This window comes from Scyliorhinus canicula, chromosome 1 (genome assembly GCF_902713615.1).
Source record: "Scyliorhinus canicula chromosome 1, sScyCan1.1, whole genome shotgun sequence".
Lineage (NCBI taxonomy): Eukaryota > Metazoa > Chordata > Chondrichthyes > Carcharhiniformes > Scyliorhinidae > Scyliorhinus > Scyliorhinus canicula.
The window spans coordinates 228,536,162-228,548,581 of record NC_052146.1 but is presented as its reverse complement, the minus strand read 5'-3'; the positions used below and the strand labels follow the sequence as shown (position 1 = coordinate 228,548,581).

Here is a 12,420-nt window from a genome sequence, read left to right as displayed (position 1 = left end):
TTCCCCCCATGATTAGTCGGTGCGTCGCTATGTCAGGGATTTCTGCCATGGTCTTCTTGATGAAGCTCGTGTCATCCCAGTTGGGTGCGTACACGTTAACTAGTACTACCGGTGCCCCATCCAGGGCCCCGCTGACCATGACGTACCGTCCCCCCCCCCCCCCCCCCCCGGGTCCGTAACCGTCTTTGTCGCCCTAAACATCGTCCATCTGCTGATCAGTATTGCCATCCCCCTGGCCCTCGTCCCGTTAACAGGAATGATAGGTCTGACCCACCCAGCCCTTTCTTACCCGCAGTCGGTCCTGCTCTCTCAGGTGTGCCTCTTGGAGAAAGATTATGTCGGCCCTCATGTTTCTTAGGTGGGTGAGGACTCTGGATCTTTTCACTGGGCCGTTGAGTCCCCTTACATTCCAGGTGACTATTCTGGTGGGGGGCATCTGTCCCCTCGCTCCTGTGGGATTAACCATATTTACCTGGTGACGCGCCCCTGCCCTCCGGGGTTTCCCTTTGTTAGGGGGCCGTCCAGGATGGCCGCTGTCACTGCTCTCTTTATGCGGTAGGGCCCCCACGCTCCGGGGTTTCCCTCCATCTAGGGGGCACCCGACATGGTCGCCCACTGTGCAGCCACCACGCGGGTAGCCCCCTACACTCTGGGGTCTCCCTTCACCCAGAGACCGTACTGGGTGGGTGCTTGCAGCAATTCCTTGTTCCAAGCCCTTGGTTGTGGCACTTTGCAGCCCTATTCCTTTTCTAGCCTTGTTTGTTCTTCCGTCCCCATGTCCTCCCCCGGTCCCTCACTTCCTTGTGCGCTCCCCCCCCCCCCCCCAACCCGGTCCCTCCCTTCCTGTGCGCCCCCCCCCCCCCAACCCGGTCCCTCCCTTCCTGTGCGCCCCCCCGGTTCCTCCCTGTTGGAGGCGCGCTGCGGCCCTGCTTTGTTGCATGTCCCCGGTGCTAGCTTTCTTGCTAGTGCGGTGACCCCCCCTCTTGGGAGTTACTGTCTCGCTTCTCCCTTGTCGAGCCTCTCCGTTTTTCAGCCCACTCTTCCCCCATCCTACCCTGGGCTCCCCTCCCTTGTTCTCTCTTCTCCGCTGCTCTCGTTTCCTCGTGCTGGGGCCTGGTCTCCCACCTGTGGCGGTCCCTCGGGTAGTGGTTTGCTTTTTGTTCAGGGTGCGCTCGCCGGGGTGGGGGTGGGGCGGGGGGGGGGCCTGGCGTTGCCTCACTCCTCCCCCCCCCCCCTCCGTCAGCATGTTGTTGCCCCTCACCAGGGGTCCCGTATTTCTACCCTCGCTGTTGGTTTTCCAGCCCATGTTCCTCGATAAAATTGTTTGTTTCGGCGGGGGCTGTGAAGAAGTACTCTCTTCCTTGGTATGTGACCCAGAGTTTTGCTGGGTACAGCATACCAAAACGCACATTGTTCTTGTGAAGAGCTGCTTTCGCTCTATTGAATTCAGCCCATCGCCTGGCTAGGTCTGCCACAATGTCCTCGTAAACTCTAATGGAGTGTCCTATTGGTAGAGGGATTGAGTTTCGGAGCCATGAGGTCATGTTGCAGCTGTACAAAACTCTGGTGCGGCCGCATTTGGAGTATTGCGTGCAATTCGTGTTGCCGCATTATAGGAAGGATGTGGAAGCATTGGAAAGGGTACAGAGGAGATTTACCAGGATGTTGCCTGGTATGGAGGGAAGATCTTATGATGAAAGGCTGAGGGACTTAAGGCTGTTTTCGTTAGAGAGAAGAAGGTTAAGAGGTGACGTAATTGAGGCATACAAGATGATCAGAGGATTAGATAGGGGGGACATCGAGAGCCTTTTTCCACGGATGGTGATGTCCAGCACGAGGGGACATAGCTTTAAATTGAGGGTAGATAGATATAGGACAGATGTCAGAGGTAGGTTCTTTACTCAGAGAGTAGTAAGGACGTGGAATGCCCTGCCTGCAACAGTAGTGGACTCGCCAACATTAAGGGCATTCAAATGGTCATTGGATAAACATATGGATGATAAAGGAATAGTGTAGATGGGCTTTCGAGTGGTTTCACAGGTCGGGGCAACATCGAGGGCCGAAGGGCCTGTACTGCGCTGTAACATTCTATGTTCTATGTTCTTCCCATTTGCAAGTTCTGTTTTGCCTGGCCCAGCACAGGTTTGTTTCCCTGTCTTGGTACCGGTGCAGTTTAGCTGTAACTGCCCTCGGGGGGTCCCCTGCCACTGGGCTTCGGGCGCAGCGACCTGTGTGCTCTGTCCATTTCTGGTGGGTTGGGGAAAGTTTCTGTGGTAAACCACGTGATTGTACTGTCTGGACTGTACTGTATCGTACGTGCCTGGGCTTGTCCAGTTTGGCTCCGCCTGCGGCTCCTCCCCTCGGGGCTTCTGTATAAAAGTGGCAAGTCTCCGCCTCTGGCCCCAGTTCGGGTCCAGAGGCTGGAGGCTTGCTGTTTAGTGTACTAAAGCCTCAGTTAACGTTATCAACTCATCGTGTATTATTGATGGTGTATCAATTTAATACACTAAACTTCCAAGATGGACGCTTCACTCAAGATGAACTCCTCACTCAAGCCCGATCGCCTGGAACTGGACCCACAAGCAGCTGACACTACAGAGACTTTTGAACACTGGCTAAGCTGCTTCGAGCCTACCTTGCGTCCTTCAACGAGGAATTCACGGACCTCCAGAAGAAGCAGGTCCTCCATGCACGGGTGAACCCAAGAGTCTTTAACCTCATCAGGGACGCCCCATCATATGCAGAGGCAATAACGCTGCTCAAAGGACACTATGTGAAATCCTTCAACCAGGTATATGCTAGGCACCTCCTTGCCACGAGATGCCAACGCCCTGGGGAATCACTCGTGGAATTCCTACACGCCTTGCGCATCCTCTGTCGAAACTATGACTGCCGGGAGATATCAGCTACCCAGCACGCGGGGCTGCTGATCAGAGATGCCTGTGTCACGGGCATGCACTCGAACTATATCCGCCAGTGTTTATTAGAAGGGGGGACACTCGGCCTCCCAGAGACAGTCCAGCTCTCCAGCTCACTGGAGGTAGCCCCGCAGAACATGGGGGCCAACACCTCCTACTGCGCGGCACCCTCGTGGGCGCAGCCATCAGCCGATCCGGGCACGACGCAAGCCTGCGCGGCGCACCGGCCCGCCAATGCCGGAGGCCCAAAGTGCTACTTCTGCGGCCAGAATAATCACCCCTGACAACGCTGCCCGGCACGGAACGTGACTTGTAACGGCTGTGGGAAGAAGGGCCCCTTTGCAAAAGCCACCCCCAGCTGCCGCGCCACCCGCCATGTGCAACCCGTGGGCGGCGCCATCTTTAATCTCAGCCGACACATGCGACCCATGGGGGCTGGCATCTTGGACACCAACTTGCACTTCACCCGCCACGTGTGACCCACAGGGGTCGCCATCTTGGATGAAATTTTGCACCTCGCCCACCATGTGCGACTCATGGGGGCCGCCATCTTGGGACCCCTCCGTTGCCTCCCGGGAACCCAGCTCGCCCGACCGTAAGCTGGCCGCTGCAACCACCGACCGGCCAACCGTTGGGGGACACTGGGGAGAGTAATTGGGGTGGCGGGAGCAGCCCGAGTCAGCAGGAGTCGGCTGACTTACGGAAGTACAATGACCGGAGTTACGCAGCTAGGGGGGCCCTAGCTTGGGGGGGGGGGGGGGGGGGGGGGGGGGGTACGAGGGGGGGATACCGGGTTGCTACTGGAATGGCCAAGAAGGAGCTGGAGCGTGTAGAGGGAGTCTGTTGCTGTGGGGAACAGGCTGAGCGGGGGACGTGGCGGATTACGAAAGGGTGATGGCTAGTCAACGGGGGAGGGGGGCAGGTGGCCCTCTGATCCGGCTGATCACCTGGAATGTGAGGGGTCTGAATGGGCCAGGTAAACGGTCCCGCGTGTTCGCGCACCTGAGGGGGCTGAAGGCAGACGTGGCTATGCTTCAGGATACGCGCCTGAAGGTGGCGGATCAGGTTAGGTTGAGGAAGGGGTGGGTGGGCCAAGTGTTTCATTCGGGGCTGGATGCAAAAAACCAGGGGGGGTGGCGATCCTGGTGGGGAAGAGGGTGTCGTTTGAGGCGTCGAATGTGGTGGCAAACAGCGGCGGGAGGTACGTGATGGTGAGCGGCAAGCTGCAAGGGGAGCGGGTGGTGCTGGTCAATGTATACGCCCCGAATTAGGATGATGCGGGCCTGATAATGGGGGGGATTTCAACACGGTGCTGGATCCGCCACTGGATCGATCCAGTTCTAGGACGGGTAGGATTTTTGGGGATTTCTCAGGGTATAAGCTTAACTTTGGGAAAAGCGAGCTGTTTGTGGTACACCCGGGGGACCAGGAGGGGGGGATTGGGAGGCTCCCACTGAAAAGGGCGGAGAGGAGTTTCAGGTACTTGGGGGTTCAGGTGGCCAGGAGCTGGGGGTCCTGCATAAGCTAAACCTCACAAGGCTGGTGGAGCAAATGGAGGAGGCGTTTAAGAGGTGGGACATGCTGCCGCTGTCTTTGGAGGGTAGGGTGCAGTCAGTCAAGATGACGGTGCTCCCCAGGTTTCAGTTCCTGTTCCAGTGCCTCCCCATCCTTATCCTGAAGGCCTTTTTCAGGCGGGTTAACAGGAGCATTACGGGGTTTGTGTGGGCACACGGGACTCCAAGGGTGAGACAGGTGTTCTTGGAGCGGGGCAGGGATGGGGGGGGGGCTGGCGTTGCCCAACCTCTGTGGGTATTATTGGGCTGCCAACGCAGCGATGGTGCGTAAGTGGGTAATGGACGGGGAGGGGGCGGCATGGAAGAGGATGGAGATGGCATCCTGTGTGGGTACGAGCCTGGAAGCGCTTGCAATGCCGCTCCCTCCGACGAGGTATACCGCGAGCTCAGTGGTGGCAGCTACCCTCAAGATTTGGGGGCAATGGAGGCGGCACAGGGGGCAGATGGGGGCCTTGATGGGGTCCCTGATACGGAGGAACCACCGGTTTGTTCCGGGGAGAATTGATGGCGGGTTCCTGTTGGCACAAGGCAGGTGTCAGGAGGCTGGGGGACCTGTTCATAGACGGGAAGTTTGCGAGCCTGGGTGAGCTGTGATGGAACCATCAATTCAGCGAACACGTGTAGTTGGATCTGAACAGAGGCTTTAATACACTTACAATAGAGCCAGCCTATTCGTCGTTGAACTCCAGATGAACTGCAGGCTGGCTCTAAGGCACTGATCTTTATACATCGGTCCCAGGGGGAGGAGTCCTGGGCGGAGCCAAGGGAGGAGCCCAGTACAAACTCTCGCGTACTCCCCTGGTGGTCGGGTAGTGAAACTGCACTTACACTGGTTAGATAACGAACATATATACATGGAGTGATATTGGCAACTATATATAGTGTGAACCACATTCACCGCATTCAGCCCCTGTTAAAAGTCCGGCGGGGGTGATGGCTCAAAGAGTCAGTCTGTCCGGTGGACGAATTGTCCGTTTTGATCTGCGGAGCACCGGGGTTGCAGCCTCTTGCGGTGGCTGGGCGGGCGTCGAGGTCTGGGGTACGGTTGCCAGCTCCGGGGCGAGTCTTGTCCGAGCCTCATACACCTCCTGGTCGAATGGAGACTGGGGGCGTGGGGGGCGGGCTGGTGCTCGGGACTGGTGGGGTGAGCTCGCAGAATCGGGGGCGTAAGGGGGCGGCCGCATAGGGAACGGGGAAAGGAGTTCCTCGGTGGGGGTAGATGGGGGGCTGGATCCAGCGGGTGCCAGGTCCCGGAGGGATACTGTGTCCTGGCGACCGTCCGGGAACTCAACAAATGTGTACTGTGGGTTGGAATGAAGCAGGCGCACCTTTTCAACAATGGGGTCGGTCTTGTGCGCCCTGACATGCTTCCTTAGGAGAACCGGGCCTGGCGTCCTCAGCCACGCCGGAAGTGAGACCCCTGTGGTAGTGCCTCTGGAAAAAATGAAGAGCAGCTCATGGGGGGTTTGGTTGGGAGCTGCACACAGGAGGGATTTCATTGCGTGGAGCGCGTCAGGGAGGACTTCCTGCCATTGGGAAACTTGGAGCTTCCTGGACCTGAGGGTCAGTAGGACGGTCTTCCAGACCGTCGCGTTCTCCCTCTCCACGTGTCCGTTCCCCCTGGGGTTGTAACTGGTAGTCCTGCTCGAGGCGATGCCCTTGTCGAGCAGGTACTGACGCAGCTCGTCACTCATAAAGGACGCACCCCGGTCGCTGTGCACGTAGCTGGGGAAACCGAACAGGGTGAAGACATTATGCAGGGCCCTAATGACTGTGTGGGAGGTGATATCGGGGCATGGGATGGCGAAGGGGAATCGGGAGAACTCATCAATAATGTTAAGGAAGTAAATGTTTTTGTTAGTGGAGGGGGGTGGCCCTTTGAAATCGATCGCAAGGCGTTCAAAGGGCCTAGAAGCCTTGACCAGGTGGGCCCTGTCTGGCCTATAGAAGTGTGGTTTGCACTCCGCACAGATCGGGCAGTCCCTGGTGACCGCTTTTACCTCCTCGTTGGAGAAAGGCAGGTTTCGGGCTCTGATGTAGTGGGCGAGCCGGGTGACCCCTGGGTGGCAGAGGTCATCGTGGATGGCTTTTAGGCGGCTGATTTGCGCGCTGGCGCATGTCCCGCGGGATAGGGCATCCGAGGGCTCGTTGAGCTTCCCCGGTCGATATTTGATATCGTAATTGTAGGTGGAGAGTTCAATCCTCCACCGAAGAATTTTGTCATTTTTAATTTTGCCCCTTTGCGAGTTGTCGAACATGAAGCCGACCGACCGTTGGTCGGTAATGAGGGTGAACCTCCTACCTGCGAGGTAATGCCTCCAGTGTCGGATAGCATCCACGATAGCTTGTGCTTCCTTCTCGACTGAGGAGTGTCGGAGTTCTGAAGCGCATAGGGTACGGGAGAAAAATGCAAAGGGCCGCCCTGCTTGGTTTAAAGTGGCTGCTAGCGCTACCTCTGAGGCGTCGCTTTCAACCTGAAAGGGAGTGGATTCATCCACCGCCCGCATGGCTGCTTTGGCGATGTCATCCCTGATGCAGCTGAAGGCCTGGCGTGCCTCAGCAGACAGGGGAAATAGTGTGGCCTTGAAGAGTGGGCGAGCTTTGTCCGCATATCGAGGGACCCACTGGGCGTAGTAGGAAAAGAGCCCCAAGCACCGTTTGAGGGCCTTGGGGCCATGGGCGAGGGGGAGTTCATGCGGTCCGGGTCTGTGCCCAGGACTCCGTTCTCCATGACGTAGCCGAGGATGGCTAGTCTGTTTGTGCGGAACACGCATTTCTCCTTGTTATATGTAAGGTTTAATTTTTGGGCCGTCTGGAGAAAACGGTGGAGGTTGGCGTCGTGGTCCTGCTGGTCATGGCCGCAGATGGTAACATTATCCAGATACGGAAACGTGGCCCGCAGCCCGTACTGGTCTACCATTCGGTCCATTGCTCGTTGGAACACCGAAACCCCGTTAGTGACGCCGAAGGGAACCCGGAGGAAATGGAAGAGGCGGCCATCGGCCTTGAACGCCGTGTAGTGGCGGTCCTCCGGGCGGATTGGGAGCTGGTGGTATGCAGACTTCAGATCCACCGTGGAAAATACCCGATATTGGCCAATCTGGTTTACCATGTCTGCAATTCTGGGGAGGGGATATGCGTCTAGGAGCGTAAAGCGATTGATGGTCTGGCTATAATCGATGACCATGCGGAATTTTTCCCCGGCCTTGACGACCACCACCTGAGCTCGCCAGGGACTGTTACTGGCCTCTATTATCCCCTCACTGAGCAGCCTTCAGACCTCCGTTCTGATAAATACCCTATCCTGCAGGCTGTACCGCCTGCTGCAGGTGGCTACCGGTTTGTAATCCGGGATGAGGTTGGCGAAGAGAGGAGGGGGGGGCGATGCGCAGCGTGGCGAGGCTGCAGATAGTGAGTGGGGGCAGGGGCCCGCCAAAGCTGAGGGTGAGACTCTTGAGGTTACATTGGAAATCCAAGCCTAAGAGGAGTGGCGCGCAGAGGTCGGGCAAGACATACAGTTTAAATTTGGAATAGCTAGCGCCTCAAATCGTTAGCGTTGCTGTAGTGCGGCCTTGGATTTGGATGGAATGGGAGCCCGAAGCGAGGGCGATAGTTTGGTTGACGGGATAAATAGGGAGGGAACAGCGTCTTACCAGCTCTGGGTATATGAAGCTCTCTGTGCTCCCGGAGTCGAAGAGGCGCGACGTGTTGTACCCGTTGATCTGGACCTCCGTCATCGAATTTCTCAGATGCGTGGGCCGAGATTGGTCGAGGGTGACCGCGTTGAGTTGCGGGCCGCGTGGTGGGTGCCCCGGGGGAGTTGAATTCTTCCGATTGGGCGTCCTGTCGAGTAGATGCCGCTGCGTTCTGGCGAGCATGATGCCGGAACACTGCGCTGAGTTGCGGGCCATGTGGTGACTGCCCGGGGAGGTCGTACTCCTCCGATGAGCTGTTTGAGTCTGGGATGCAGCTAGGGCCCGTGGATCGCAGGTGGAGGGTGGTGATGAAGATGGCATCCAAGATGGCGGCCCCCATGAATCGCACGTGGCCGGCCGCATGGTGGAGGTTTGCCAAGATGGCGGCCCCCATGGATCGCATGTGGCGGGAGGGGGCGGAGTCTGAGCATAGGCCGCAGCGTTTCGGGCCCCGCGGGCCTGCTGATGCTGGGGGCGATGTTTTTGGACTGTTGGGGTGTTGAGGGCTGGGGCCCTTCTGCCGAGGCACACTCTAGCATAGTGGCCTTTCTTCCCACAGCTGCTGCAGGTCGCGGATCAGGCTGAGCAGTGCTGCCGCGGGTGCTGGCTTTGTCCACAGAAGTGGCAGGCTGGAGCAGTTGAATAACTGGTTTGGCGAGCTGAATAGTGGCAGGCTGGAGCAGTTGAATAACTGGTTTGGGGAGCTGAATAGTGTCAGGCTGGAGCAGTTGAATAACTGGTTTGGCGAGCTGAGTAGCTGGCTGGGGAAGCTGAGTAATTAGCTGGAGCAGCTGAATAGCTTGAGTATTTGACTGGGGGTCCCCATGAATCGCACGTGGCCGGCCGCATGGTGGAGGTTTGCCAGGCTGGGGGAGTCCTCAGGTCGGGGGCCCATGTGGGGTTAGCGGGGTCCGCGGGCAACGAGTTGAGGCTGCGGAAGGAAACTTCCATTGTGATAGCAGCCTCTATGGTAGTCTCTAAGCCCTGGGCCCCATTTTCTAATAGTCTCTGGCGTACATAGCTAGATCGAAGGCCCGCTACAAAAACATCCCGCACAGCAAGCTCCCTATGTTCGGCCGCGGTTACGGCCTGGTAATTGCAGTCATTTGAGAGATTGTTCAACTCGCGTGAAAATTCAGCTAAAGTTTCAGTAGGTCGTTGTCGGCGAGTCGTGAACACATGGCGGGCAAAGACCTCGTTCATGGACCTAATATACATTTTGTCCAAAATCGCCAGCGCAGCGGTGTAGGAACCGGCTGGATTTAGTTGTGTAGAAATTCTGTGGCTTACCCTCGCGTGCAGTAGGCTGAGCTTTTGTTCCTCTGTAGTTTCAGCGGTGCTGATTTCGGCCAGGTAGGCCTTAAAACATTTCAGCCAGTGGCAGAAGGTTTCTTTCGCCTCTGAATCCTACGGATCGAGTTCTAGACGTCCTAGTTTTGGAGCGGATTCCATGCTTTACTTCGGCAGCTTCTTAAGTGTATTAAATTGATGGAACCATCAATTCAGCGAACACGTGTAGTTGGATCTGAACAGAGGCTTTAATACACTTACAATAGAGCCAGCCTATTCGTCGTTGAACTTCAGGTGAAATGGCAGGCTGGCTCTAAGGCACTGATCTTTATACATCGGTCCCAGGGGGAGGAGTCCTGGGCTGAGCCAAGGGAGGAACCCAGTACAAACTCTCGCGTACTCCCAGAGCGACTCCCCCTGGTGGTCGGATAGTGCAACTGCACTTACAATGGGTAGGTAACGAACATATATACATGGATTGATATTGGCAACTATATATAGTGTGAATCACATTCACCACAAGCTGGAAGGGAAGTTCAGGCTCCCCTGGGGAACACATTTAGGTATATGCAAGTAAGGGCGTTTGTCAGGCGGCAGGTGGCAGGGTTCCCCCTGCTGCCGCCGCGTGGGGTCCAGGACAGGGTGCTCTCGGGGGTATGGGTTGGAGAGGGGAGGATCTCGGAAGTGTACCAGGTGATGCAGGAGGTAGACGAGGCCTCGGTGGAGGAGCTGAAAGATAAATGGGAGGAGGTGCTGAGTGAGGAGATTGAGGAGGGGACGTGGGCGGATGCCCTAGAAAGGGTGAACTCCTACTCTTCGTGTGCGAGGCTTAGCCTCATACAGTTTAAGGTGCTGCATAGGGCTCATATGACTGGGACAAGGATGAGTCGGTTTTTTGGGAGTGAGGACAGGTGTGTTAGGTGCTCTGGGGGCCCAGCAAACCATGTCCATATGTTCTGGGCATGCCCAGCGCTGGGGGAATTTTGGAAGGGTGTAGCAAGGACGGTATCGAGGGTGGTAGGATCCAGGGTCAATCCAGGCTGGGGACTCGCAATATTTGGGGTTGCAGTGGAGCCGGGAGTGCAGGAGGCGAAAGAGGCCGGTGTTCTGGCCTTTGCGTCCCTAGTAGCCCGGCGGAGGTCTCTTCTTCAGTGGAAGGATGCGAGGCCCCCAAGCGTGGAGGCCTGGATCAACGATATGGCGGGGTTTATTAAATTGGAGACGGTGAAATTTGCCCTAAGGGGGTCAGTGTAGGGGTTTTTCAGGAGATGGCAACCATTCCTAGATCTCCTGGCAGAACGGTAAAAACAAAAGGTCAGCAGCAGCAGCAACCGGGGAGGGTATCTGGTGATCTGACACCACTATTACTGAATATTCAGCATCTACCACCTTAGCCAGCGTTTTGTCCATCACAAAAAAGTCTACCCGGGAATACACCTTATGCACATGGGAGTAGAACAAAAACTCCTTACTCCTCGGCCTCACGAATCTCCACGGATCGACGCCCCCCCCCCCCCCCCCAATGTGGTCATGAACCCCCAGAGCTCCTTAGCCATTGCTGATACCTTCCCAGACCTAGAACTCAAGTGGTCCAGCCCTTGGATCAAGGACCGTGTCGAAATCTCCCCCCATAATCAGTCGATACGAATCTAGGTCCGGAATCTTCCCCAGTAACTGTCTCATAAACTCCACGTCATCCCAGTTCGGGGCATATATATTTACCAACACCACGGCTATCCCTCCAGTTTCCCACTAACCATAACATCTACCCCCCCCCCCCACCCGGGTCCGCCTCTATATTCCCCACCTGGAATGCCACCCGCTTATTAACCAAAATCGCCACCCCCCCCTCTGGGGTTAGTTATCAGATAACTAACAAATATACATTATTCCAAGATACCCAGTGTTATGACCTGCGGTTTGCCATAAATGTTTTACACTCGATAAGATGTTATTTTATATTTTACATTCAACCTATTTTATTATACCTAGCTTTTTTATCCGTCAGCATGTACATTTATCAACATAATTAATTTTCTGACTAGATTTAAAGCTAATTTTCCGTTTCTCTTACCACCATAATTACTGCAGGACATATTCTGTTAACAAACACTGAATGTTGATGCCGCCCAACACTGGCATAATTCAATAACTGTAGCGTGTGTCCATTTTCCTTCCCCCTCTCCCTATAAACTCCAGGGCAGGCAAGGCAGGACAGGGCATGTGAATTTAACATTACAAAGACTCTGGTGCCATCAGTTTCCAGATTTAGCAAAAGCTGACAAACCTACCTGTGTTTGTCCTTCACCAAAACAAATAATGGGTCAGACTGTCGCGATCCAGAGTTACGGTTCCGGGGTTAAGTTGCAGTTAACTGGAGTAGAATGTACTTTCATCTCACTCCCGTTTGCTGTCCTCAAAGGGTTGTGTGTGGCTGAAAGGGCTGTCAATAAAAGACTGATTTAAGTGATTGGCTACTTTCAGTTTTATATGCGTCAGATGTCTGCGTTTAGGCTCAGACATAACAGGTTAACAGCAAGGGGGCGGGGTGGAATGCAAGTATGTTTGAAGAGTGACTTCATATAATTGAGTCACAAAAAGAAACATCCGTTTTGGAGACAGCAAATGTTACAATTTACCGCAAAATTGCAATTCAGTTTAAAATAGCAATCGAACCTATTAATAAATGCTGAAATCGTGGCGGAATGTGATACGATCTATATGTTTCCGATGTGGAGACATTTGCCCTCATTACTTTTCAGTGTCACTAATGCTCGGGGTGGGGGGGGAGGGGGGAAGAGAAATGTATACTTTGTCTCCTAGTTTAAACTTTTGTGTCATAATCACGTAAAGAACCCAAATTGATTTCCCAATCAATATACAGTACCATGGTCACAGCGAGTGAGGTTTTTAAAGCAGTGTAGAGCCAAGCAAAACCTGGAC

The 12,420-nt window shown here is 55.3% G+C and overlaps 1 protein-coding gene across 3 annotated transcripts in view; it reads right to left on the bottom strand.

Moving 5' to 3' along the window:
• The window catches only part of LOC119972315 (glycine N-acyltransferase-like), a 49,269-nt gene extending 37,343 nt beyond the window's left edge, over positions 1-11,926 (bottom strand). Inside the window, exon 1 of one of the 3 annotated variants that reach the window (XM_038808843.1) lies at positions 11,769-11,926. Coding sequence is in view for 2 of the 3 variants with exons in the window: in XM_038808834.1 (XP_038664762.1) it covers positions 11,552-11,573 (22 nt within the window). In the remaining variant the exon portion in view is untranslated. Of the gene's footprint in view, positions 1-11,551; positions 11,657-11,768 lie in introns of those variants that run through there. The other 2 variants (XM_038808834.1, XM_038808823.1) reach the window with 2 other exon arrangements.
• Between the last annotated feature and the right edge of the window lie 494 nt (positions 11,927-12,420).